Consider the following 26,716-nt stretch of genomic DNA (forward strand, 5'->3'; position numbering starts at 1 on the left):
TCTGGATGGAAGCTCAGCTGGCCCTGCTCCGATTCACAGAAGCGACGTACCTTTTTTTTTTTTTTTTACTCCTCGTCGGATCGGTGCTGTATCAACCCCCCTCCATTCCCCCGCATGCATGTCTCCACGAGGCGCCACCATCTGAAACTAGTATTAGACAAAACATCAAATCCTTGGGAGTGTTTTTTTTTGGGAGGGGGGGGGGGGCACATAGTGAATTTTGTTCTTTGGTCCAGGAAGATGTTCCCCTAGACATTCTCAAACAGTTTTAATAATAATAATAATAATAATAATCAGAATCATCTTTATTGCCAAGTATGTAGAACACACAAGGAATTTGTTTCCGGTCAAACACGCTGCACTAGTGTCATCAGCAAAAAAATTGCAAATAATAATAATAATAATAATAATCAGAATCATCTTTATTACCAAGTATGAAGAACACACAAGGAATTTGTTTCCGGTTGAACACGCTGCACTAGTGTCATCAGCAAAAAAATTGCAAATAATAATAATAATAATACGTCTGTGTAAGCTCTCAGTCATACAGGAGTGGTCCATCGATGAAAACCTTTTCATTAATAATAATAATAATAATAATAATAATAATAATAATAATAATCGATCTCGAATCTTACAAGTGCCAAACCACCTCCGCCCAACATAACATTAGAAGAGAGAAAGGCGTTAACTACTATTACTACTATTTTGCCAGCAGACAAGAGTAGGTGTACAGTGCTTCTCAACACATCGGATTATGAAGACGAAATAAATAGGTTAATCAGTGATTCTTCCACTTATGAGCAACTAAAAAGGGACCCTTCCTTCCAAGAAGTACAGATGACGGCTGAAGAAACCTTTTCATCGATGGATCACTCCTGTACGACTGAGAGCTTACACAGACGAAATAATAATAACAATAATAATAATAATAATACATTTCATTTGTAAGCGCCTTTCAACACTCTCAAGGTCACATTACAGTCACTGGATCAGTTTTTCTGTGATGAGCCTCTATATTCGCAGCAGCAAAAAAACAAATTACAGGAGCTTCTGTAGAGTCAGCCACTCTCACGGCGCCATTTTGAAGTCAAAAATAATGTGACACAACACAAAAGACACAGACAGTAATTCAATTTGAAGCACTTTCGGCCCCCTCTGTTGTATGTTGGATGATAGACGAGAGGATCAAAGCGTCTTTTCACCAGTGGATCAGGGACGTCATGGTGAAATGTGCAACATTTAGCTACGAGCGAATTGTTGAAAGCAAACATGAAGCTGTAGAATCCATTGACAAGAAGAAATTGTCTCACATCTCCTGTGCCACGTCAATCCGCTTCAATTCCAAGCCGCGGCACAGTTCCACATATGCAGACTGTCCAACAGCAGCGACAGTTCTTTAATTCTTTAAAAACTTTGCCAGCACTGCTTTCAAATTTTCAGGTTATTTTATGAATGGCGATAAAAAGTTATGCATTAAATTTCCCTTGTAGCCTCTCGGGATCCGTCAGGGTCGGTACATGTGCATCCTATAATTAGCGGCTAGCACAGGGGGGAATGCAGAGGTTCAGACTTCAAAGGCGCAACGAGACAAGTCGGAAGCCTCGTGCACAGACTGTCACGCGTGACAGCACCCCCCCCCCCTTCTCCCCTCCTCGTGACCTTTGAACTCAACCACAGACTTGAGTCATTCGGGTGAACTCGGTTATTTGAGTCATGGGAATCGATGTCCAGTCTGAACAGAAATCACCGGCTAGATCATTTGGAGCTAAAGACCACAATCAAAACAGACACCGGGTCAAGCGGACTAGAATAAAGGCTCATCTAATCTGATTGTCTGAAGAAGGGGCGGGGGTGGGGCTTGTACGATTCAACATTAATGATGGGCCCTTGTTAGCCATTAGCATTTATGCTACTTTGAGCCAGCACAACATGGCTCCCACGGGTGGAATGTGTGACATGTCATTCAAACATTCACAAGGTTACAGGAAGTTGTCCATGCTTCTTACTGTCTTGATCACCCGTACTACCTGCTTGTGCCTTTTATGCGGGTGTGCGTGTCTTAAACTGCATTCTAAAGTCATTTTTGCATATTTGTACCGCCAAACAAATGAGTTATTTGAGGAATGTCGAGTCATTTCAGCGACTTCCTGCTCTATGGGAATGTGGGAATTGTTGGACGTAAGCAGCTGGTGGGATCGCGACGGGGAGCACCCTGGGGGGGAAAGGTGGGGGTGTCTTTACCCATTTTTGACGCGAGAAGGACATGCAGATGGACTTGGGGTAAATGGATACTCTTCGGACGACGTCAACTCCTAATTTGCAGTTCAGGGTGTCGTAGCGGGGGTGTGCCTTTAAGGTATACAATGATACCTCGGTTTACGAACGCTTTAGCTAACGAACTTTTCGCCTTCCGAATGTTAAATTCGCAAGAATAGAATCTTGGCATACGAACTATTTACAGAAACGCAGAGCTGCACATGAACAGGAAAGGCAGACGACAGCGCTCGAAACAAAAAAAAAACAAGTGAAAAAAAACAATGGATAGAAAACACAGTGAAATTTGGACTCGTTTGAACTTTATTGATAGTTCAAAGGCAGAGTGTAGACTGCGAGGTTAAAATATCCCATCAATCAGACTCCATAAATAACCCGTACAAACCAATCTGTACCATTTGAAAAGAAAAGACAAGCAAGGGAACCAGCTATTAATGAAGTTTCTAGTGTGTCTGCTTGCATCTGTTGCTGTTGCAATATCACATATTCCAAGATGTACAACCCAGAGCACCTTGAGGCACTTTATGCAAAAAGCTATCCATTCCATCAAGCCATCAACAACTATCACAAAGGTAAATAAAATAAATTTATTATACAGTAGAGTTTATTTCTTTAATTACAATACCATAGCACATTTATTATACATAAAATAACTTACATTGTGTGTAGTTATGAGGCTTATTTAGTTGAAAATTATGTTTTATGTGGACCTGGGAACGGATTATTCTCATTTTAATGGTTTCCTATGGGAAATTAATTTTTGGAATACACACTTTTTGCCTTACACACACTTTTCCGACACCCCCACCCCTTTCAATTTTATGATATGATGATGAGAATTTTGAACCAAAGTGAAGCCAGTCTTCTCCCATATAACTAATCTGCGACTCGAATACTGTGGGTGGTGGCGGGGGCCATGTTGGAGGGGGCAGGTTTGGTTTGAGGTCATGATAAAGAGGTGCCGGTGGCCCGCTGGGAGCGATAATGAGGTCAGTGGCGTTTGTTCCTGAATTCCTGTTATCCTGAATCCTGTGGAGGAGCATTGGGGAGGGCGGTGAGGCGTGGGGGGGGGGGCTTCTTTGGTCCTCTCTTTTAATTAGCGCGCTATTGTTTATACACATATGCACACCCACATACGGCTGGTTATCACCTGACTGTTTAATCTTGGTTGTTATGTTGATTAAAGTCAGTTTGGGTGTTTTTGTGTGAGAAATGTTCAAAAAAAGATGGCTGCCCCAAAGAATGTAGTAGGCATGACGAGGGCCATCGTGCGTGTCTCTTAACGCTCATGCTTGTGTGTGTGAGTGTGTGCAGTGATACCTCGGTTTATGAACCCCTTGGCTTACGAAATTTTCGCTTTACAAACGTTACATTTCTGAAAATTTTACCTTGGCATACGAACAATTTTTTGGGATACACACGGAGCCGCCACGTGATGTGTCGTTCGCGAACGATCCCGTTTTCCTAACAAGAAAAAGGCAGCCGGCTTGTTTTGGTCCTCTATTCCCCGCCCCCAGTCGTTTGTTTAAGCCACGTGATTGGTCAAGAACGCAGCAGTCAGGGGAGGTGGTTTAAACATTAAAGAGACAGGCAGACGACAGAGAGAGAGTGACAAAATGGATAGAAGACAGTGACATTTGGACTCGTTTCAACTTTGATAGTTCAAAGGCAGAGTGTAGACTGCAAGGTTAAAATTCCCATCAATCAGGCTCCACAAATAATCCGCACAAGCCATCTGTACACTTGATGCAAATAGCTATCAACCGAGCTAAACAGAACACAATTGATGAGGAACAGGGTAAAATGATGGCAGAGAAAGTACCTACAAGGGATCATTCCTCAACATGGTGAAGAAGATGGCTACGTTCCTCATCAAGTGTTTAATGCTGAGGAAACCGGCCACTCCATTCCATCAAATGACCATCACAAAGGTAAATAAAACCACTTTATTATACCGTACAGTTTATGTCTTGAATTATAATACAATAGCACATTTATTAGACATAAAATAAGGTATATTTTATGTAGTTTTAAGGCTGAGAAAATTGGAAAGTAGAAAATCATGTTTTATGGGGACCTGGGAACGGATTATTCTAATTTTAATGGTTTCCTATGGGAAATACATTTTTGGGAGACACACTTTTCGCCTTACACACTCTGTCTCGGAACCAATTAAGTTCGTAAGACAAGGTATCGCTGTATTTACGCCCCGGCATCCATATTTTGTCAGCGCGTGCAATGTCCCGATTGGTCGCAAACAATTGCCGACTGTTAACAAGATGGAGGCGCATGGCCAAAGTGATCTTTTGCTCCGCGTGTGCCGTGGCTTGCCCGCACGGACGCTCAAAGCGTTCTTTGATTTGCTTGGAATGCGGTGAGATCATTGGGATAGTTTATGACCCCCCTCCAACGCACTCCTCCCTGGAAGTGTTTCCCGGGAATTGCTTATTAGAATGTTCCAGAGTGGAAAATGGGGACAGTGGATGTCGTCCGCCTGCCAGGAAGTTGATTTGATCTTAGCACATTTGTTCATCAAATGCCATAAATCTTTTGCAGCCAATTCCTTGTAATAATAATAATAATAATAATAATAATAATAATAATAATAATAATAATAATAATAATAATACGACTACTACTACTACTACTACTACTACTACTACTACTACTACTACTATTACTACTACTACTACTACTACTACTATTACTACTACTACTATTACTACTGCTATTAATACTAATATTCCTACTACTACTACTATTACTACTACTACTACTACTACTATTACTATTACTACTAATACTACTACTATTACTACGGCTACTATTACTACTACTATTAATACTACTATTCCTACTACTACTACTATTACTACTACTACTACTACTACTATTACTATTACTACTAATACTACTACTATTACTACGGCTACTATTACTACTACTACTACTACTATTACTACTACTACTACTACTACTACTACTACTACTACTACTACTACTACTACTACTACTATTACTACTGCTATTAATACTAATATTCCTACTACTATTCCTACTACTACTACTACTATTACTATTACTACTAATACTACTACTATTACTACGGCTACTATTACTACTACTATTAATACTAATATTCCTACTACTATTCCTACTACTACTACTATTACTACTACTACTACTACTACTATTACTATTACTACTTATACTACTACTATTACTACGGCTACTATTTCTACTACTACTACTACTTTACTACTACTACTACTACTACTATTACTACTACTACTATTACTACTGCTACTATTACTACTGCTACTATTACTACTACTATTAATACTAATATTCCTACTACTATTCCTACTACTACTACTACTATTACTATTACTATTACTATTACTATTACTACTACTACTACTATTACTACTACTATTCCTACTATTACTACTATTACTATTCCTACTACTACTATTACTACTACTACTACGAATAATAATAATCATAAATCCATTTCATTTATAAGCGCCTTTCGAAACTCTCAAGGTCACTTTACAGTCACAGAATAGGTTTTTCTGTAGGTGAGCAGCGGCAGTCACAAGCGCCAGCGTTCACTCAACCCGGAAGTAATTCAAATAGATAGAAAAGCTAGCTAGCTATTTAGTTAATATCTAGTGAGCTAGCTAGCTATATAATTAATAGCGATCCGGCTAGATAGCTATATAATTTAAATATAGATAGCTAGCTGACGAGAGAGCTAATAGCTAGCAAATAAGTAGCAAATAGATACCAAATATACATTTGAATATTTATTCCGTAATTGTCCCCGAGAGCAAAACTGTAACTACAATGTGGCCCGCCGCAAAAAAAAAAAAGACTTTGACAACCTTGATTTAAAAGAAAAGAACATAGCATATTTTTGCAAAACTTTACGCGTCTTGATTTCCCGACAGCAGAGCTTCCCGCTTTCAAGTGGGATTCATTTCAAGTCAAATATAAAAGTCGCATTGTGAAGTCTGAGCGACTTTGCAGACGCACGATTGTCAGTAGTCCCTCAAGAACCGTCACACCGCCCGCGCACATATTTGGCTTTTGATGGACGGCGAAGACCAGTGGGGGCGGCATGCATCCGTGGAACAATGGCCATCTCAACCCAAAGGTTGGGGGTTTGAACCCCATCCATTGTGACGAAAGACAAAGTGTCCTTGGGCAATATACTGAACCTCCCAATGCACCATTATTCGTTAGTAACTGAAGTAACAGTGGGGAGGGGAGGGCTGTTTTAATAATAATAATACCAATAATAATAATTTGTAAAGAAATACAGTAAAGTCTCGTTATATCGATATTCTCGGGAGTCGGAAAAAATATCGATATAACCGGACTATCGATATATCCGATCCTGCCGCATGTAAATAGAAATAGTATCGTATCGTAATAAGCAGTACTATCGATATAACCGATATCGATATAACGAGACTTTACTGTAACTATAAACAATAAATGTAAATAAAACGACTTTATTATATAGTGCAGTTTATTTCTTTCATTACAATACAATAGCACATTTATTATACATAAAATACGGTATATTTTGTGTAGTATTAAGGCTTATTTAGTAGAAAATTATGTTTTATAGGGACCTGAAAACAGATTATTCTCTTTTTTAATGGTTTCCTATGGGAAATAAATGTTTGGAAGACACACTTTCCACCTTACACACACTTTCTGGGATCCAATTAAGTTCGTAAGCTAAGGTATCACTGTACTGTACTTCAAATCTCTCCCTTCCCCTCCCCCGCTTGCTTACTTTCTGTCCATCGTAGGGCCTCCCTTCCTCCCTACGTGAGTGGTGAGGTGGTCCCAGGAAGGAAAGTTCTTGTCAGGACTTGTTTTGGTGGTAGTAGTGGAGCTACAAAGGTGTGTGGGGGATGGGGGGGGGGGTGTCTTCTGCTCCACACAATAGTTGACAGTGGCCTATTCAGGTTACACCTCCTGCTTCAGCATTGTTCGACATTCTTTCACGTCAGAGACACACACACACACACACACATGAAATCAGGTTGTATTTGCTATTTTGATGTTTATTGTTGTTAAAAAAAAGGATCCAATGAGCTTCATCCGTTTTATTTACTCTCCATATTGAATGAGGCTCCAGCTGAGACACCCGAAAACTCCCCCACCGCCCCTCAACAGACAGACACACACATGCCCCCATACCACATTGTTTACAGAGCACATTCTACACACACACACACACACACACATACACACACACACACACACACACACACACACACAAAGGCCTGCTCACACTCGTTGAGTATGCATGTGTGTACGTGTCCTCATGCAGCGCCACTTTGTCCCAAGATGGACGCCCGTGTAAGAAGCAGATGTTGGCATGATGTAGTCGTGCGCGTCATGTTTCTGCACCTGATTGTCAATTTTGCGTCAACGGATGTCCCCATGCTTACATGTGAAGTCACAGAGTGGCGTTTGATTTGTTGATGGGTGTCACATTTTAGCATCTGAAGTGACATTTAACTCAATCACTGGCAGACAATGTGCAAAAAAAAATGTGTCCGCTCTAGTGCCAGGGTTATTGTCATTTTTCATTCGATTTCCAGGACCCAATGAATATTGAGTTTTAGGACGACATAAAAGTTTACTGCAGCATAAGAAACCTGAGACTCTCTTCTTTCATTTGAAAAAAAAAAGAGTTAATTCCTAAGTTATATAGGCTTGGAGTTATCTGGGCTTGAAATGGGGGTGGCTGTACAAAATACTATACAGTACATTTATATTGGTTCATATAGCGCTTTCACAAAAGCTGAAGCTGTAACAAAGCGCTAACATGGACAAAAGGAAAATGCTGCCCCCTTGTGGATGGGGAAAAACATTGCCGGAGGTCTGACCAGCACTGACCTGAGCAAAATCGGGAATGGCCCTTTCCCTCATATTTCCAATTCCTGAATAAATTTGGGTAATATGGGTCTGGAGTTATCTGAGCTGGAAATGGGGGCAGCTGTACAAAATACAATACAATACAATCCATATAATAATAATAATAATAATAATAATAATAATAATAATAATAATAATAATAATAATAACACATTTCATTTATAATCGCCTTTCCAAACGCTCAAGGTCACTTTCCAGTCACAGGATCATTTTTTTTTGTGGTTGAGCAGTGGCAGCCACACGTGCCAGCGTTCACTCAACCCAGAATAACTCAAATAGATAGAAAGCTAAATACAAAGCTAGCAAGCTAGCTAATAGATAGCCAGCTATATAGCTGGCTTGCTAGATATCTAATAAATAGCTAGCACGATAGCTAATAGATAGCTAGCTCAATAGCCAGCTAGCTAGCTATCATATATGTTTTTATATTATAGCTAATAGATTGCTAACTAGGTAGACAGCTAGGTAGATAACTAGATAACTAGCTTGATATCTAGCAAGTTAATTCCAAAATTAATTCATTTATAAGCGCCTTTCAAAACTCTCAAGGTCACTTTACAGTCACGGGATCAATTTTTCAAGATGGCGGTGCGTGAACACGCAGCGGTTCCCCTCTCCCGGCAAATTGGCATTTTCGTGTTTATTATGTTTGTTAAAGTTATTATAAGTGTCTTGCACGCTGTGTCAGAGAGGACAGTAATTTCATCTGTGCTTTATGTCATGCATATTAGCATATTTGACAATAAAGCTGACTTTGACATTTTGTGGGTGAGCGGCGGCAGCCACACTTGAAATAGGGGCGGCTGTACAAAATACAATACAATACAATTCGTGAATGGCAGTGAATGAGTTAAAAGGCCGCTTCCGTTTGACGACATGCTACGTGTGCATCTCCCCAACAGGAAAGTCCTTTGACATCACGTACGTGCGCCTGAAGTTCCACACCAGCCGTCCCGAGAGCTTCGCCATCTACAAGCGCGGCAGCGAGGACGGCGCGTGGACGCCGTACACGTACTACAGCGGCTCGTGCGAAAAGACGTACGGCTTGGCCAACCGCGATTTCATCCGCACCGGCGAGGACGAGCGGCGGGCGCTGTGCACCGACGACTTCAGTGACATCTCGCCGCTCACCGGCGGCAACGTGGCTTTCTCCACGCTGGAGGGCCGACCCAGTGCCTACAACTTTGACCACAGTCCAATCCTCCAGGTGGGTGACGCCGTCCAGATAGAAGACCCCCACCCGGTGCAACCGCTTGCCATCTGCTTTGCCTTCCTTTTTTGATGATAATAATAATAATAATAATAATAATAATAATAATAATAATAATAATAATAATAATAATAATAATATTAATAATAATATTAAAATAAAATTCAAATTTGTACAGATGACTGCTGAAGAAACCTTCTCATCGATTAATAATAATAATAATAATAATAATAATAAAAGTAATAATAATAATCGTAATAGTAATAATAATAGTAATAGTAATAATCATCATTGTAATCGTAATAATCATAATGGTAATAGTAGTAGTAATAGTAGTAGTAATAGTAGTAATAGTAAGAGTACTAATAGTAGTAATAGTAATAGTAATAATAATAATAAAAGTACTAATAATATTAATAATAATATTAAAATAAAATTCTAATTTGTACAGATGACGGCTGAAGAAACCTTCTCATCGATTAATAATAATAATAATAATAAAAATAATTATAAAAGTAATAATAATAAAAATAATCGTAATAGTAATAATCATAGTAATAGTAATAATCATCATAGTAATCGTAATAATCATAATAGTAATAGTAGTAGTAATAGTAGTAATAGTAAGAGTACTAATAGTAGTAATAATAATAATAATAATAATAATAATAATAATAATGATAATGATAAATAATAATCATAAATAAATAATAAAAATAATAATAATAAATAAAAGTAATAATAATAAATTAAAATAATAAAATTAATAATAAATAAAAGTAATAATAAAAAATAAAAATAATAACATAAATAATAATAAATAAAAGTAATAATAAAAAATAAACATAATAAAATAAATAATAATAAATACATAAAAATTAAAATTAAAATTACAATAAAAATTAAAATTAAAATAAAAATTAATAATACGTGTGATTTATAAGCGCCTTTCAAAACTCTCAAGGTCACTATACAGTCACAAATAACAAATAGATAGCAAATAGCGAGCTAGCTTTTAGTCCTTTTCATCCAAATGTCAAGTCGACTCTTGGAAATCCCAATGATAACACACACACACACACACACACACACACACACACACACACACACACACACACACACACACACACACACACACACACACACACACACACACACACTGTAGTGATGTCATGTTTGCAGAGATGTTTCCTGTTTCGTCAAATGTATTCTGGGCGGCGGTGTCGGACTGCCGTCGCCTCATGTGACAGTCCTGTGGGGGGCGGGGGGGGGGGGGGGTTGCTTTCCACTTGCTCGGGCCCCCGGTGTACGTTTGACTGACGCCATTTGAAGCCCCCCCTGGCCAGCCTAGTACTGATTTCAAGTCGGCAATAAAAGTGTGTTAAAACTGGCCCGTTGCGATTCAGGACTTGTTTTACCCCGTTGCCGCCTGGTGGTGAGAATGGGAAGTACAGTGAACCGCGGTACTATTTTTGGGGGGGGGTTGGGGTGAGATTATCAGGGGGAAAACATGTTTTTACTTAAAAACAAAAGTTCAGAGAGGTAAAAGTCTGGTTTTTGCTGGACAAAAAAAAATCTAGATCACAGGTGTCAAAGTCAAGGCCCAGGGGTCCAAATCTGGCCCGTCACATCATGTTATTCGGCCCACGAAAGCAAATCAACCTTGTGAAATTCCATGCTCATCTATCGAGCTAGCTAGCTCTCTTTCCAATCAACTAGCTGGCTAATCCCTTACATCACAGGTGTCAAAGTCAAGGCCCAGGGGTCCAAATCTGGCCCGTCACATCATTTTATTCGGCCAGCCAAAGCAAATCAACCTTGTAAAATTCCATGCTCATCTATCGAGCTAGGTAGCAATCGAGGTAGCTCGGGAGCGAGCGAGCTAGCTTTCTTTCTATTCAGCCAGATGCCTAATCCCTTACATCACAGGTGTGTGTAATGGCGTTCTACGTCACATTTTTCAATTCCCGAATAAATTCGGGAATATCAGCGAATGAGTTAATTTCCGATCATGAAACAGTCGCAAGTGGGCGGACCATCCCGTGATTGGCCGATGTCGCCAGTAATCATGAAATGTCTGTACTAAAAAAAAACACATGTATGAAAGTCAAGGCCCGGGGGCCAAATCTGGCCCGTCACATAATTTTATTCGGCCCACCAGAGCAAATCAAATTCCATGATACTTGCTAAAAACCCAAGCAAAATTTAAAAATGTCATATGTAAACCCCAATAAGAGTCATTGTTTTTTACTTCAAATTTCAAAACTAGTTATTTACTATTTTTTTTTAATCTATTAGCTAGCTAGCTAGCTAGCGTTATATCTATTTGAGTTACACACTGGCGCGTGTGTATTATTATTATTATTATTATTAAATTCATAACGAGAGAGGAAACAGTCACTACAATGTGGCCCTTGTCAAAAAAAAAAATATTTTGACCCCCTTTATTGTCGATTATATAATTAATATAATATTTATAATCAAAAGTTGCTTCTGGGAAAACAAGCAGCCAAACTGCACAGGCTGTGCTAACTCCTTGTCTTCCGGGCGAAAGGCAGACCAGCTGCACATCGGATTCCTGCCGAAGGACGCTTCCAGAAGACGGCGTGATTGATAGCACGTTAATGGCGCAGCTGCAGGTTTTTTATTTTGGGGTGAGGGGCTTTTGTTGAAATGGGGGTGGGCTTCTTATTTTTCGATGAGAAAAGCTCCAGAGCAGCTGCCGCATGTCTAACGATGACAACCGCAATCCAAACGTCCAGTCGTCTTCCTGACTCTCCCAATTCCTGGCAGACAGAAGCCCCTCAATGCCCCCCCCCCCCACCCTCAACTCCCCCTATTACACAAACCTTCATCCCCGCTTGGACCGTGCGACGTTTAATGATTGACACGTGGGCGTGACAGCTAAGGTAACAAAGGCTAGCGTGTTTGCTGAAGCCAGGATTCAGGAAGTCAGGCATAAGAAGAAAAGCCTGGAAACACCTGCTCAAACAAATGCCTCCGAGCTAAAATGTTCTTGCCCCCCACACCCCACCCGCAAACTTTTTCTTGGCAGGGGGCTACTTTTGTCTCTTAACTCATTCACTGCCAGAGATGTGCAAAAAAAAAATGTGTCCACTCCAGTGCCAGGGTTTTTGTCATTCTCATTCAAATTCCAGGACCCACAAAATATTGAGTAATAGTATTACATATACATTCAATGCGGCGTAAGAAACCTTAAACGCTTTACTTTCATCAGAAAAAAAGGGTTAATTCCTAAGTTATATGGGTCTGGAGTTATCTGAGTTTGAAATGGGTGGCGGCTGTACAAAATACAGTGATACCTCAGCTTAATTGGTTCCCAGAAAGTGTGTGTAAGGCGAAAAGTTTCTTCTAAACACTTATTTCGCATAAGAAACCATTAAAATGAGAATAATCCGTTCCCAGGTCCCCATAAAACATAATTTTCTACTCAATAAGCCTTAAAACTACACAAAATATACCTTATTTTATGTATAATAAATGTGCTATTTCATTGTAATTAAAGAAATAAACTGCACTGTATAATAAAGTCGTTTTATTTACCTTTGTGATGGTTGTTGATGTAGTTGCCTCTTGATGATATCCGAGTCATGTTGCTGTGCTTTCTCAGCGATAATACCATCACTCACACAGTCCCCTGCTAGCTACTTTTCGTTCATCCAAATCAACAGAAGTTTTTCAACCTCTTCTATTGCCCCAGACTGTTGCTTAGAAAACACAGAAACACCCTTAGCCACACGTAGCAATGGTCGCCTTAGCGTACTAGTACTGGGACGCTAAGTCATACAAACGCACACCTCGTTGGTGTTTTTCCATGATCTCCTTCTGCTTGACCGTCATTTTCTTTTGTCTTTTTCGGCTTAATACTAGCCTGTGGTGGGGTCTTTTTCGGGCCCATGATAGCAAAAGTACTCCACTTGATAACAAACCATGTCTGCATTCAAAAAAATGGGGTGGCGAAAACCCGTCCGCCAGCCACTGTGTGGTTTGGTTTGTTTGCCAAAAACTAGTTTGTATGCCAAGATTATATTCTCTGAAATTTAATGTTCGTAAAGCAAAAAAGTCCATAAAATAAAGCGTTCTTAAGCCAAGGTATCACCGTACAATACATACATATTGATTTATATAGCGCTTTAACAACAGATGAAGCTGGAACAAAGCGCACATGGGAAAAAAATGGAAATACTGGCCCCTTGTGGAAGGAAAAAAAAACATTGCCAGAGGTCTGACCAGCGCTTCATAAGCACCCCCCACGCAACGAATGAGTTAAAGTCACTTCCTGTCGAGCTCCTGCCGGGAGACTGTCGTCTGAACACAACGTACAAGCCAAAAGCAGACCACAACGCGTGCTCAAGGTCCTCCTTGGCAACGTCTGCGCTGGGAAAGACACTTGTTGTCCCGAGCAGCCAATAAAAACACGAGTTAGGACTCGGACATCCGCTCTTGTCTCGTCACGGATGATTGGAAGGGAAAAAAGTTTCACAACAGCCCGCGAATGCCGCTGGAGTTAGCCGAGCGCTCGCTATCGGCAGGAAGCTTATCACGGCCCTCGGAGGAGGTTTTTTTTGTTTTGTGCCATGAAGCTCGTCGCAGCTGCTACAAGATAAACAATCTGCGTCTGAAGGGGGCGAGGGAGGGAGGATGGGGCGCCTAAGATGTGACAAATGCTCAACATTTACACTGGCAAGCGGACATGCCGCTAGCGAGTACACGCTAACACCGAATCTCACACATACACCCCAAAAAAAAAGCAATCAATCCTTTTTTTTAAAACAAACAAAATGTATTTTTTAGCGAAAAATATTCGCCCACATACACCCCCAAAAAAATCAATCTGGAAGTTAGATAGGTACAGATAGATAGATGGATGGATGGATAGCTAATCGATAGAGAGCTAATCGACAGATAATAATAATAATAATAATACATGAGTAACTAAAAATAACATTCAGTGTATTAGATAACTAGCTAGTTGGCTATCTATTAGCTATCTACTAGCTTGCTAGCTAGCTTTCTATCTATTTGAGTTACTTACGGGTTGAGTGAATGCTGGCGTGTATCTGCTCACCCAGAGAAAAAAAACTTATCCTGTGACTGTAAAGTGACCTTGAGAGTTTTGAAAGGCGCTTAGAAATGAAATGTATTATTATTATTATGTCATAAGCGCCTTTCAAAACTCTCAAGGTCACTTTACAGTCACAGGACATGTTCCTCTGTCGGTGAGCAGCGGCAGCCACACGCGCCAGCGTTCACTCAACCCGGAATAACTGAAAAAGATAGAAAGCCAGCTAGCTAGCTAATAGAATGCTAGATAGCTAGCTAATAGATAGCTAGCTAACTAGATAGCTAATATGTTTCCTGACTCAAATAGCTAGCAAGCTCTATTGCTAATAGCTAGCTCTCTAACTAGCTAGATAGCTAATGTGTTTCCTGACCCATCCAGTTGCAAATGGCTGAAGAGTTGCTAGCGTGCCCAGATAAAAAGGCTAATAATAATAATAATAATAATAATAATAATAATAATAATAATAATAATACATTGTATTTCTAAGCGCCTTTCAAAACTGTCAGTCACTTTACAGTCACAGGATGAGTTTTTCTGTGGGTAAGCAGCGGCAGCCACACGCGCCAGCATTCACTCAGCCCGGGAGTAACTCAAATAGATAGAAAGCTAGCTAGCTAAGAGATAGCTAATAATAATAATATATACACTGTGTATATACAGTGATACCTTGGTTTATGAACTTAATTGGTTCCCAGACTGTGTGTGTAAGGTGAAAAGTGTGTATCCCAAAAATGTATTTCCTAAAGGAAACCATTAAAATGAGAATAATCCGTTCCCAGGTCCCCTTAAAACAGAATTTTCTACTTTGTAAGCCTTAAAACTACACAAAATATACCTTATTTTATGTATAATAAATGTGCTATGGTATTATAATTAAGGGAATAAACTGTACTGTATAATAAAGTGTAGTAGTTAGCTTTGCTAGAAATGTCTTCCTTGATCAAAATTGAGGCTTGACGGCGCCGTGTGATCTGACAGGACTGGGTGACGGCCACCGACATCCGCGTGACCCTGAATCGCCTCAACACGTTTGGCGACGAAGTCTTCAACGACCCCAAAGTGCTCAAGTCTTACTACTACGCCATCTCTGATTTCGCCGTGGGCGGAAGGTAAGCCGTCGTCGCTCGCCCTCTGGGAATGTTGTCTCCCAAATAATGCCCGCGACGCGCTTCCACCACACGGTCGGCATTCCGCGCATTCCTGGCCGGCCGGCTTGGGATTACGGGCCCACCGGAACGGGGCGGGAACAGTGCGAGAAAAGGGATGCGGAGAGGGGAGCGCAACGACGCCTTCGCGTTCCATGCTGCGTTCTGTTTTGTCAAAATAATAATAATAATAATAATAATAATAATAATAATAATAATAATACATTACATTAGATAATTAAACGGAGAGATTGATGCCTCAGTCCGATACAAGATCCAAAATGTGCTATTCATTCAAACAGAAGCTCCGTCTCACACAGCTAGGCCTTCAGTAGTGCTACTTCTGAATCAATCCAACCTTTCATAACTATTTATTATAGCAAGCTATCTGTTAGCTATCTATCCAGCTGGCTGGCAAGCTACTAGCTGGCTATCTATTGGTTATCTGGCTGGATTGCTGGCTATCTATCCAGCTAGCTGGCTATCTATTAGATGTCTATTAGATAGCTAGTTAGCTGGTTATTAGTTGTCTATTGGCTATCTAGCTGGCTGGCTATCTGTTAGCAATCTCTCCAGCTAGCAATCTATTAGCTAGCTAGTTTGTTAGCTGGCTATTATCTATTGGCTAGCCTGATGGCTATCTATTAGCTATAGCTAGCTAGCTAGCTAGCTTTCGATCTATTTGAGTTATTCCGGGTTGTGTGAACGCTGGCGAGTGTGGCTGCCGCTGCTCACCCACAGAAAAACTTGTGTAACTAATTATAAGTCCTAATCTCCTTTATCCAAAATGTACAACCTGGTACGTTATCAATCAAACGCCGGAGGTTTACTCACGTTATTGTCAATACGGTAATAACACGTGTCGTTTATGTAAGTGTGAGGCCTTATACGTGATGAGTGATTTGCGAGGACGAAACCCTCCGCCCGCTTTTCCTTCTACTACGCATTTTTTCCATGACATCTGCCAGCAGCCAATAATAAAAACCACAAAGCGCCCAAAAGCGTCAATCAAATGTGTGTTTTTTTTGGTCCTCTTCCTTGTCGGCACGTTTCAGCTTGTCCTCTTCTTCCTGTTCGGTTTCCATCTTGTTCATCCCCCTCGTCTTTGAACACCTTGTCTTCCGCCCTGCAACGATCCCACCGCACACATTTCTTTATTTTTTTTTTAAATACGCACTTTTAAACACGAAGCCAGTTAAAAATCACCCCAAAAGCAAAACGCACACACGACTGGACCCTCCGCACCCTGCCCACCACCTCTTCCAGCGATTCCCCTCAGGCAGGTGTTACCGATCCATGCGCACCAAATCCAGCAGATATTTCAACAGCGTCTACATTTTTACAGCTTTTATGATGATACTTTCATTTTCAGGGAATAGCAAGTGGCAAAATGGCCGCCTACCTTCATTTTCAGGGTATAGCAAGTGGCAAAATGGCCGCCTACCTTCATTTTCAGGGTATAGCAAGTGGCAAAATGGCCGCCTACTTTCCTTTTCCAGGGAATAGCTAGTGGCAAAATGGCCTCCTACTTCCATTTTCAGGGAATAGCAAGTGGCAAAATGGCCGCCTACCTTCATTTTCAGGGAATAGCGAGTGGAAAAATGGCCGCCTACTTTCCTTTTCCAGGGAATAGCTAGTGGCAAAATGGCCTCCTACTTCCATTTTCAGGGAATAGCAAGTGGCAAAATGGCCGCCTACCTTCATTTTCAGGGAATAGCGAGTGGAAAAATGGCCGCCTACTTTCGTTTTCAGGGAATAGCAAGTGGCAAAATGGCCACCTACTTTCTTTTTCAGGGAATAGCAAGTGGCAAAATGGCCGCCTACTTTCATCGTCAGGGAATCGCAAGTGGCAAAATGGCTGCCTACTTTCATTTTCAGGGTATAGCAAGTGGCAAAATGGCCGCCTCTTTTCGTTCTCAGGGAATAGAAAGTGGCAAAATGGCCGCCTACTTCCATTTTCATGGAATAGCAAGTGGCAAAATGGCTGCCAACTTCCATTTTCAGGGAGTAGCAAGTGGCAAAATGGCCGCCTCCTTTCATTCTCAGGGAATAACAAGTGGCAAAATGGCCGCCTACTTTCAATTTCAGGGAATAACAAGTGGCAAAATGGCCGCCTCCTTTCATTCTCAGGCAATAGAAAGTGGCAAAATGGCCGCCTACTTTCATTTTCAGGGAATAGCAAGTGGCAAAATGGCCGCCTTCTTCTGAGTGGTGGGATTTTCCTGCAAAATTCGCGTTGATCACATAGGAGCGATTCAATCGCAGACAGTCAACTTGTGCGCGATGATTTTCATGTAAAATGATTTTTAGTTACCGTGAAACGGAAACAATAGTTAGCGTAAAATTCTCAAGCATGTGTTTATGCGTGCGTGTGTTATAGGTGTAAGTGTAACGGCCACGCCAGTGAGTGCGTGAAGGACACCGGAGGTCGTCTGGTGTGTAACTGCAAACACAACACGGAAGGCGCGGACTGTCAATCCTGCAAGGCCTTCTACAACGACCGACCATGGCGGCGGGCCACCTCCGATAACGCCAACGAATGCCTACGTAAGAACCCGCCCCCTCCTCGCCGTCGCCACCGTCACGCTAGCATCCTACCGACTGACGCGTGCATGTATTTTGCGTTTGCCAGCGTGCGAATGCAGCGGGAAGAGTTCCGAGTGCTACTTTGACGCCGAGCTGTACCGGGCCACGGGTCACGGAGGTCACTGCAAAAACTGCGCCGATAACACGGACGGGCCCAGGTGCGAGCGCTGCCTGGACCACCATTACAGACGCGATGACGACCGACATCGCTGCCTGCCTTGCGCTTGCAACTCTGTTGGTGAGACCTCCTCGCCACTATGTGGCGCCACTGTCCGGTTATCACACGCAAATGGCAAAAGTCACAGTAGCTGAAAAGTCAAACCGGGTTAAGTTGAGAGTTATTTTGTGCCCGTGCTAGCAAGCTAACGTGTTTCTGTGCGTGTTTAGGTTCCGAGTCGCCCCAGTGTGACAACCGAGGCGTGTGTGCGTGCAAACCAGGAGTGACGGGAGAAAAATGTGACCGTTGTCAGCCCGGATTTCACAGTCTCACCGAGGCTGGATGCAGGTAAGACAACAACAAAAAAGTAGGTTGCTAAACTTGACTTAAAGTGCCCCCTTGTGGCATCATTTGTCTATGCACACACACACATAACTTCTTTTATATGGGTCACAAGGGAACCGAGGATAATGTCGTATAAGGCGCACCCCCAATGAATGGTGTCTTTTCAACCTTTTTCCATATATAAGGTGCACCAGACTATAAGGTGAAATGAAAAACGTTTCCAAATATATAAATACAGTAGAAAAATATTTTCTAAATATATGGCGCACCGGCGTATAAGGTGCACCCCCAATGAATGTTGTCATTTTGAATTTTTTCCATGTATAAGGCGCACCGGAGTATTAGGTGCACCTCCAATGAATGAAAAATGTTTTCCAAATATATAAATACAAAAACGGTTTCCATATATAAGGCACACCGGAGTATAAGGCGCACCTTCAATCAATGAAACAAGTTTTCCAAATATATAAATAGAAAATGTTTTCAAAATATAAGGCGTACCGGCGTATAAGGTGCACCCCCAATGAATGTTGTCATTTCGAATTTTTTCCATGTATAAGGCGCACCGGAGTATTAGGTGCACCTCCAATGAATGAAAAATGTTTTCCAAATATATAAATACAAAAACGGTTTCCATTAATAAGGCACACCGGAGTATAAGGCGCACCTTTAATGAATGAAACAAGTTTTCCTAATATATAAATAGAAAATGTTTTCTAAATATAAGGCGCAACAGCATACAAGGTGCACCCCCAATGGATGGTGCCATTTCAAACTTTTTTTTACATATATAAGGCACACCGGAGTATAAGGCGCACCTTTAATGAATGAAACAGGATGACCAAATACATAAATAGAAAAATATTTTCTAAATAAAGGCGCACCAGCGTATAAGGCGCACCCCCAATGATGGGTGCCATTTCAAACGTTTTCCATATATAAGGCGCACTGGCAGAATGAGGCGCACCTCCAATGAATGAAAAACATTTTCCAAATATAAATAGAAAAATATTTTCTAAATATAAGGCACACGGGCGTATAAGGCGCACCCCAAATAAATGGTGTATTTTCCAACTTTTTCCATATATAAGGCGCACCGGAGTATAAGGTGCACCTCCAATGAATGAAAAAAGTTTTCCAAATAATAATAATAATACATTTGATTTATAAGCGCCTTTCAAAACTCTCAAGGTCACTTTACAGTCACAGGATAAGTTTTTCTGCGGGTGAGCAGCGGCAGCCACATGCGCCAGCGTTCACTCAACTCGCAAGTAACTCAAATAGAAGCTAGCTAGCTAGTTCATTGTGGAAGTAGCTCAAATAGATAGAAAGCTAGCTAGCTAATTGATAGCTAATAGCTAGCTAGCTTGATAATTAGCCAGATAGCTAGCTACATAGCGAATAGATAGCTAGCCAGATAGCATATAAATAGAAAAATGTTTTCCATATATAAGGCGCACCATTAATAAAGTTTTCCAAATATATAAATAGATCAAAATTTTGCTGAAGGCGCGGGGTCGTCTTCTGAAGAAAATGAACGTTTTTGGTTGCGCCTTATACACCGGAAAATACGGTAATATGACAACACAAAAGACACAGAAAGTCAATGGAAGCGTTTTTGTGCAGGCCGTGTTCTTGCTCGCCATCGGGAAGCACTCAGGAATGTGACGTCAACACGGGACAATGTCGCTGCAAGGAAAACGTGGAGGGCTTCACCTGCGACCGGTAACATGCTAACAGGCTAACACGCACGGACGGACGAGCCGCGGGCGGTGACCTTTCAACCCTTTCAGGTGTAAGCCGGGCTTCTTCAACATGGACGCCGACAGCGCCGAAGGCTGCTCGCCGTGTTTTTGCTTCCTTCACTCGTCCGTGTGCGAGAGCGCCCCCGGTTTTAGCGTCCACGAGCTAACCTCCACCTTCGAGCGAGGTAAGGCCGCGCTTACCGGCGCTCCGTGTACGCCGTTTCCGCGCTAACTGTGTGCGTTTCGTTTTCAGATGACGAACGGTGGACCGGACAGCAACGCGATGCGTCCAGCGTCCCCGTGCAGTGGTTGTCCAACAGTCAGGACATTTCTTTAGTCTCCCAGGACTACTTCCCCATGTACTTTGTGGCTCCAGGTAAGCGCATTAGCATGTAGCGCAATTAGCTAAATTAGCTAAAAACGATCAGGCCTAGTTTCAAAAACAGCATGTCATCACTTGGGAACTCAAAAACTTATATTGTGACTGTAAAGTGTCCTTGAGAGTTTTGAAAGGTGCTTATAAATGAAATATATTATTATTATTATTATGATTATCGCTGCTTTGACCTTGAAGTTGACCTTGTGTATCCTGGCTTATCTAGACGAATTCTTGGGCGACCAGCTTTTGAGTTTCGGTCAAAACCTAAGTCTGACTTTCCGGGTGGACCGCCGCGATAGCCGTCTGTCCGCCGAGGACCTGGTCCTGGAAGGCGCCGGACTTCGGGCGGCCGTGCCCCTCATCGCCCAGGGCAACGCTTACCCTGCCGATGAGAAGCAACGCTACGTATTCAGGTAGCATCTTAGCACAACTTCCATCTTTTTTGTCCTCCTCTCCGCCATCTTCATTGTTTTTTTGGGGGGAATAGGATTGGATTGGATTAGCCTTTATTAGTCTCACAGTGGAGAAATTGACATTTCACAGCAGCATAGTGAGGAAAGAAAGAGGAAAGGAAAAGACGAAGTAGAAAAACAAAATACAGGAGCTGCTGTAAAGGTAGCCACTCTCGCGGCGCCATCTTGAAGTCAAAACAACAAAATAGCAAAATAATATGACAACTCTAAGACAGTCATTCAATCTTAAGCACTTTCCTGCTTAGAGAAGAGGATCAAAGCGTCCTTTTCACCAGTGGATCAGGGACGTCACGGTGGAATGTGCACGTCTGCTACAAGCTAAATGTTGAAAGCGAAAACACAAAGCAAAGATTGTCTAACATCTTCTATCCCGCGTAAATCCGCTTCAATTCCAAGCCGCGACAGTTCCACATAAGCAGACTGTCCACCAGCACCAAACTTTCCGCTGAACGAAGCGGGGCTGTGAAAAATGCTGCCCATGACAGGCAAAAAAAAAACCACAATGGCCCCCGAGCGATGATAAAATAGCACCGACATTCCTACCAAATCAAAAACAGTGCTGCCAAAAAGGTGCAACTTAGCTAGCTCTCTAACTAGCTATCTGTTAGTTATCTATTAGCTAGCTAATCTTGATAGCTATCTAGCTGCCTTGCTGGCTATCGATTTGCTATCTATTTGCTAACTAGCTATCTAGCTGGCTAACTAGCGAGCTATCTATTTGATTTCTATTAGATATCTAGCTCGCTAGCTATTAGTTATCTTTGAGCTAGCTAGCTTTCTATCTATTTGAGTTATTCCAGGTTGAGTGAACGCTGACGCGCTGCTCAACCATAGAAAAACTTCTTCCTTGAGAGTTTTGAAAAGCGCTTAGAAATGAAATGTATTATTATTATTATTATTATTATTATTATTATTATAACAAACAATCCGTTCTACATGACGCACAACAACTCAAAGTGACACAAACAAAACAAGCTAGGCTCGTTGCTAACTGTTGCCTACTCGGGCGCCATCTTGGACTTCCTTTTGTCTTCCATCTTCTTTCCTGTCTTCATCTTTATCTAGCTATCTAGCTGGCTACCTAGCTAGCTATCTATTTGCTATCTATTAGATAGCTATCTAGCTGGCTTCCTAGCTATCTATCTATTTGCTATCTATTAGATAGCTATCTAGCTGGCTACCTAGCTAGCTATCTATTTGCTATCTATTAGATAGCTAGCTAGCTAGCTTTTGTTCGACTTCAAGTATCCCTCGTTGGCCTTCCTTTTTACCAATCTTGCGCGAAACTCTTAATTTTTTTCCCCCCCCTCCAGACTCCACAACAGCGCCGACTACCCTTGGAGGCCGGCCATTAGCCATTCCGACTTCCAGAAACTCCTCCATAACCTGACGGCCATCAAGATCCGCGGCACCTACAGTGAGAAGAGTACGTCAACTCGCCGCCATTTTAAAAAGAAGGCTCATTCTAGTGGTTGGAGACTTCCAGAAAAGCCCAGAAGCAAATCCTTTTGATATCTATTTGCTATCTATTAGCTCGCTAGCTATTTATTAGCTATCTGGCTGGCTAGCTAGCTATCTGTTAGCTATCTATTAGCTATCTTGCTAGCTGGCTATCTATCTATCTATTAGTTGTCTTGCTCTCCAGCTGGCTAGCTAGCTATCAATTAGGTATCTAGCTCTATGGCTGGCTGGCTAGCTGTCTAGCTAACTAGCTAGCTTTCTGTCTATTTGAGTTACTTCCGGGTTGAGTTCTGCTCACCCGCAGAAAAACTTATCCTGTGACTGTAAAGTGACCTTGAGAGTTTTGAAAACCGCTGATAAATGAAACGTATGATTATTATTAGCTATCTGCTAGCTAGCTTTCTATCTATTTGAGTTACTTCCAGCTTGATTGCAATTAGCTAGCTAACTCATCCTGTAACTGTAAATTGACCTTGAGAGTTTTGAAAAGCGCTGATAAATGAAATGTATGATTATTATTAGCGTTCTATTAGCTATCTAGTTAGCTTTCTATCTATTTGAGTTACTTCGGGGTTGAGTGAACGCTGGCGCATATGGCTGCCGCTGCTCACCTACTGAAAACTTATCCTGTAACTGTAAAGTGACCTTGAGAGTTTTGAAAGGTGCTTGTAAATAAAATGTATTATTATTATTATTATTATTATTATTATTATTATTATTGACTTTGTCAGGAAAAATGTGAATTTTTCGTGGCCTTTCGTGGCCTTCCCTCATGATTGTCCTTCCTTGGTCCCGGCATCCCTCAGGTGCGGGTTACCTTGACGACGTGTCGCTGGTGACGGCGCGGGAGGGTCCGGGGACGCCGGCCCGCTGGGTGGAGCAGTGCACGTGCCCCTTAGGCTACGAAGGCCGACGCTGCGAGCGATGCGCGCCGGGCTATCGTCGCGCTAACCCGCTCCTGGGGGCCTTCAGCGCCTGCGAGGCCTGCAACTGCAACGGACACAGCGATGCGTGTGACCCCAGCACCGGTAGGTGGAGATTGCAAAATTACAACAAGAAAAAAAAAACATGTACAAATGAAAACGGTTTTGATATTTTTCACATTTGGTTTCAATATGGAATTTATATTTTCAAGTGGAACATTTTGATTGGCATGACAACGCTGAGGTGTGTGTATTTGCGTGTTTGTGTATGTTGGCGTGTGTGTGTTTGTTTGTGTGTTTGTCTGTGTCTGTGTTTGTTTGTGTATGTATGTTTTTGTATTTATGTTTGTGTCTGTGTGTGTTTGTGTTTGTTTCCTTGCGTGTGTGTATGTTTGTGTGTATTTATGTTTGTGTGAGTGTGTGTTTGTTTGTGTGTGTGTGTGTGTGTGTCCTTGCATGTGCGTATGGTTATGTGTGTATTATGTGTGTTTGTTTGTGTGTGTCATTGGGTGTGTATGTTTGTGTGTGTGTGTGTGTTTGTCTGTGTCTGTGTTTGTTTGTGTGTGTCATTGGGTGTGTATGTTTGTGTGTGTGTGTTTGTTTCCTTGCATGTGTGTATGTTTGTGTGCATTTATGTTTGTGTGAATGTGTGTTTGTTTGTGTGTGTGTGTCCTTGCGTGTGCGTATGGTTATGTGTGTATTTATGTGTGTTTGTTTGTGTGTGTGTCATTGGGTGTGTATGTATGTTTGTGTGTGTGTGTTTGTCTGTGTCTGCGTGTGTATGTTTGTGTGTGTGTGTTTGTGTGTGTGTGTGACTGTTTGTGTCTCTGTGTATATGTTTGTGTGCATGTTTGTGTATGTGTGTGTATGTTTGTATGTGTCTTTTTGTGTGTGTGTGTGTGTCCTTGGGTGTGTATGTATGTTTGTGTGTGTGTCTTTTTGTGTGTCTGTGTTTGTGTGTGTCCTTATGTGTGTATGTATGTTTGTGTGTGTGTCTGTGTGTTGTATGTTTGTGTGTTTGTATGTGTGTGTTTGCGTGTGTGTTTGTCTATGTATGTGTTTGTGTGTGTCTGTTTGGCTGTGTCTTTGTGTATATGTTTGTGTGTGTATGTTTTTTGTGTGGGTCTGTGTGTGTGTCTGTTTGTGTATGTCTTTGTGTTTGTGTGTGTGTGTGTGTCTGTTTGTTTGCTTTTGTGTATGTTTGTGTATGTGTGTGACCGCCCGTGTGTTCTCCGTTGCAGGTGCATGCGACTGCCAACACAACACGGGAGGCCTGAGCTGCGAGCGCTGCGGGGACGGTTTCTATGGCGACGCTAGCAGGGGGACGTCCTCGGACTGCCAGCCGTGCCCGTGTCCCGCCGGCGCAACCTGCGCTTTGGTACCCAAGAGCGGACAAGTGGTCTGTACCAACTGTCCCGCTGGCACCACAGGTAACGCCCACCGAAATTGGGGCGAGCTTCTCGCCCCAATTTCCAGAAACCAGTCCACCTATTTATTGATTGATTGATTGATTTGTTTGTTTATGTATTATTTTTTTTTTTTTGTTTGCAGGAAAGCGTTGCGAGCTATGCGACGACGGTTTCTTCGGCGACCCGCTGGGCGAGGGCGGTCCGGTGCGGGCGTGTCGCGCGTGCAAATGCAGCGACAACATCGACCCCAACGCCGTCGGCAATTGCAACCGCGAGACGGGCGAGTGCCTCAAGTGCATCTACAACACGGCCGGCTTCTTCTGCGACCGATGCAAGGACGGTTTCTATGGCAACCCCCTGGCCGCCAACCCCGCCGACAAATGCAAGGGTCAGTTTGTGGTTTACATACGACAATTTGAAATTTTGATTGGGACTTTAGCAAGCATCGTGGAATTTCACACATTTGATTTGCTTTTGCGGGCCGAATAAAATGATGTGAAGGGCCAGATTTGGCCCCCGGGTCTTCACTTTGACACCAGTTTTAAATATTCAACTGTGGTTTTTTTTAGTGCGTACATCTCATGATTACTGCCGACATCGGCCAATAACGGGATGGTCTGCCCACTTGCGATTGTTTCATGATCGGGAATTAACTCATTCACTGCCATTCACGAATTTGAAGATATAATTGAAAATATGACATGGAACGCTATTCCCAAATTTGTTCTGCTTTTGTTTTTTTCTTGCGGGGGGTGCAGATAAAGCGCTGGTCATACCTCTGGCAATGTTTTTTCCCCTTCCACGAGGGCGCAGCATTTGCCTTTTGTCCATGTTAGCGCTTTGTTACAGCTTCAGCTGATGTTAAAGCACTATAGAAATCAATATGTATTGTGTTTTGTACAGACGCCCTCATTTCAAGTTCATATAACTCCAAACCCATATAACTTGGGAATTAGCTCTTTTTTTCTGATGTAAGAAGAGAGTCTAAGGTTTCTTACACTGCATTGAATGTTGATGTCGTCCTAAAACTTAATATTTTGTGTGTCCTGGAATTCGAGTGACAGTGACAAAAACCCTGGCACTGGAAAGGACACATTTTTGCACATTGTCTGGCAGTCAATGAGTTAAAAGAATATAAAATCAAGTTAGTTAATGTGATTTCTAGAGCAAAGTCACGTATCATCTGTCACATGTTGTATCCCTTTTTACCAGCCTGCGCCTGTTCCCCGTTGGGCACGGTGGGCGCCCAGAAGAGCTGCTCGGCAGTGACGGGCCAATGCCCGTGCTTGCCCAACGTCATCGAACGAGACTGCAGCGCCTGCCAGCCCGGATTCTTCAACCTACGCAGCCGAAACGGATGCGAGCGGTAAGACCCTTCCCTCCACCTAGTTCAAAGGCAGAGTGTAGACTGCAAGGTTAAAATATCCCATCAATCAGGCTCCGCAAACAACCCGCACAAGCCATCTGTACACTTGATGCAAAAAGCTATGAACCCAGCTAAACAGAACACAATTGATGAGGAACTAGATAAAATTATCGCAGAGAAAGCACCTACA

The 26,716-nt window shown here is 42.0% G+C and overlaps 1 protein-coding gene across 1 annotated transcript in view; it reads left to right on the forward strand.

Moving 5' to 3' along the window:
• The window catches only part of lamc1 (laminin, gamma 1), a 37,148-nt gene that overhangs the window by 2,244 nt on the left and 8,188 nt on the right, over positions 1 to 26,716 (forward strand). The window contains exons 2-15 of the mRNA XM_089008028.1: positions 9,144 to 9,448; positions 15,516 to 15,646; positions 18,063 to 18,229; positions 18,315 to 18,506; positions 18,656 to 18,773; positions 20,397 to 20,495; positions 20,564 to 20,700; positions 20,769 to 20,891; positions 21,118 to 21,307; positions 22,681 to 22,793; positions 23,635 to 23,856; positions 24,993 to 25,181; positions 25,303 to 25,548; positions 26,373 to 26,526. Coding sequence (XP_088864154.1) covers positions 9,144 to 9,448; positions 15,516 to 15,646; positions 18,063 to 18,229; positions 18,315 to 18,506; positions 18,656 to 18,773; positions 20,397 to 20,495; positions 20,564 to 20,700; positions 20,769 to 20,891; positions 21,118 to 21,307; positions 22,681 to 22,793; positions 23,635 to 23,856; positions 24,993 to 25,181; positions 25,303 to 25,548; positions 26,373 to 26,526 — 2,386 coding nt within the window. The remainder of the gene's footprint in view (positions 1 to 9,143; positions 9,449 to 15,515; positions 15,647 to 18,062; positions 18,230 to 18,314; positions 18,507 to 18,655; positions 18,774 to 20,396; positions 20,496 to 20,563; positions 20,701 to 20,768; positions 20,892 to 21,117; positions 21,308 to 22,680; positions 22,794 to 23,634; positions 23,857 to 24,992; positions 25,182 to 25,302; positions 25,549 to 26,372; positions 26,527 to 26,716) is intronic.

This window comes from Hippocampus bargibanti, linkage group LG11 (assembly GCF_051943395.1).
Source record: "Hippocampus bargibanti isolate YZ-2025 linkage group LG11, ASM5194339v1, whole genome shotgun sequence".
NCBI lineage: Eukaryota > Metazoa > Chordata > Actinopteri > Syngnathiformes > Syngnathidae > Hippocampus > Hippocampus bargibanti.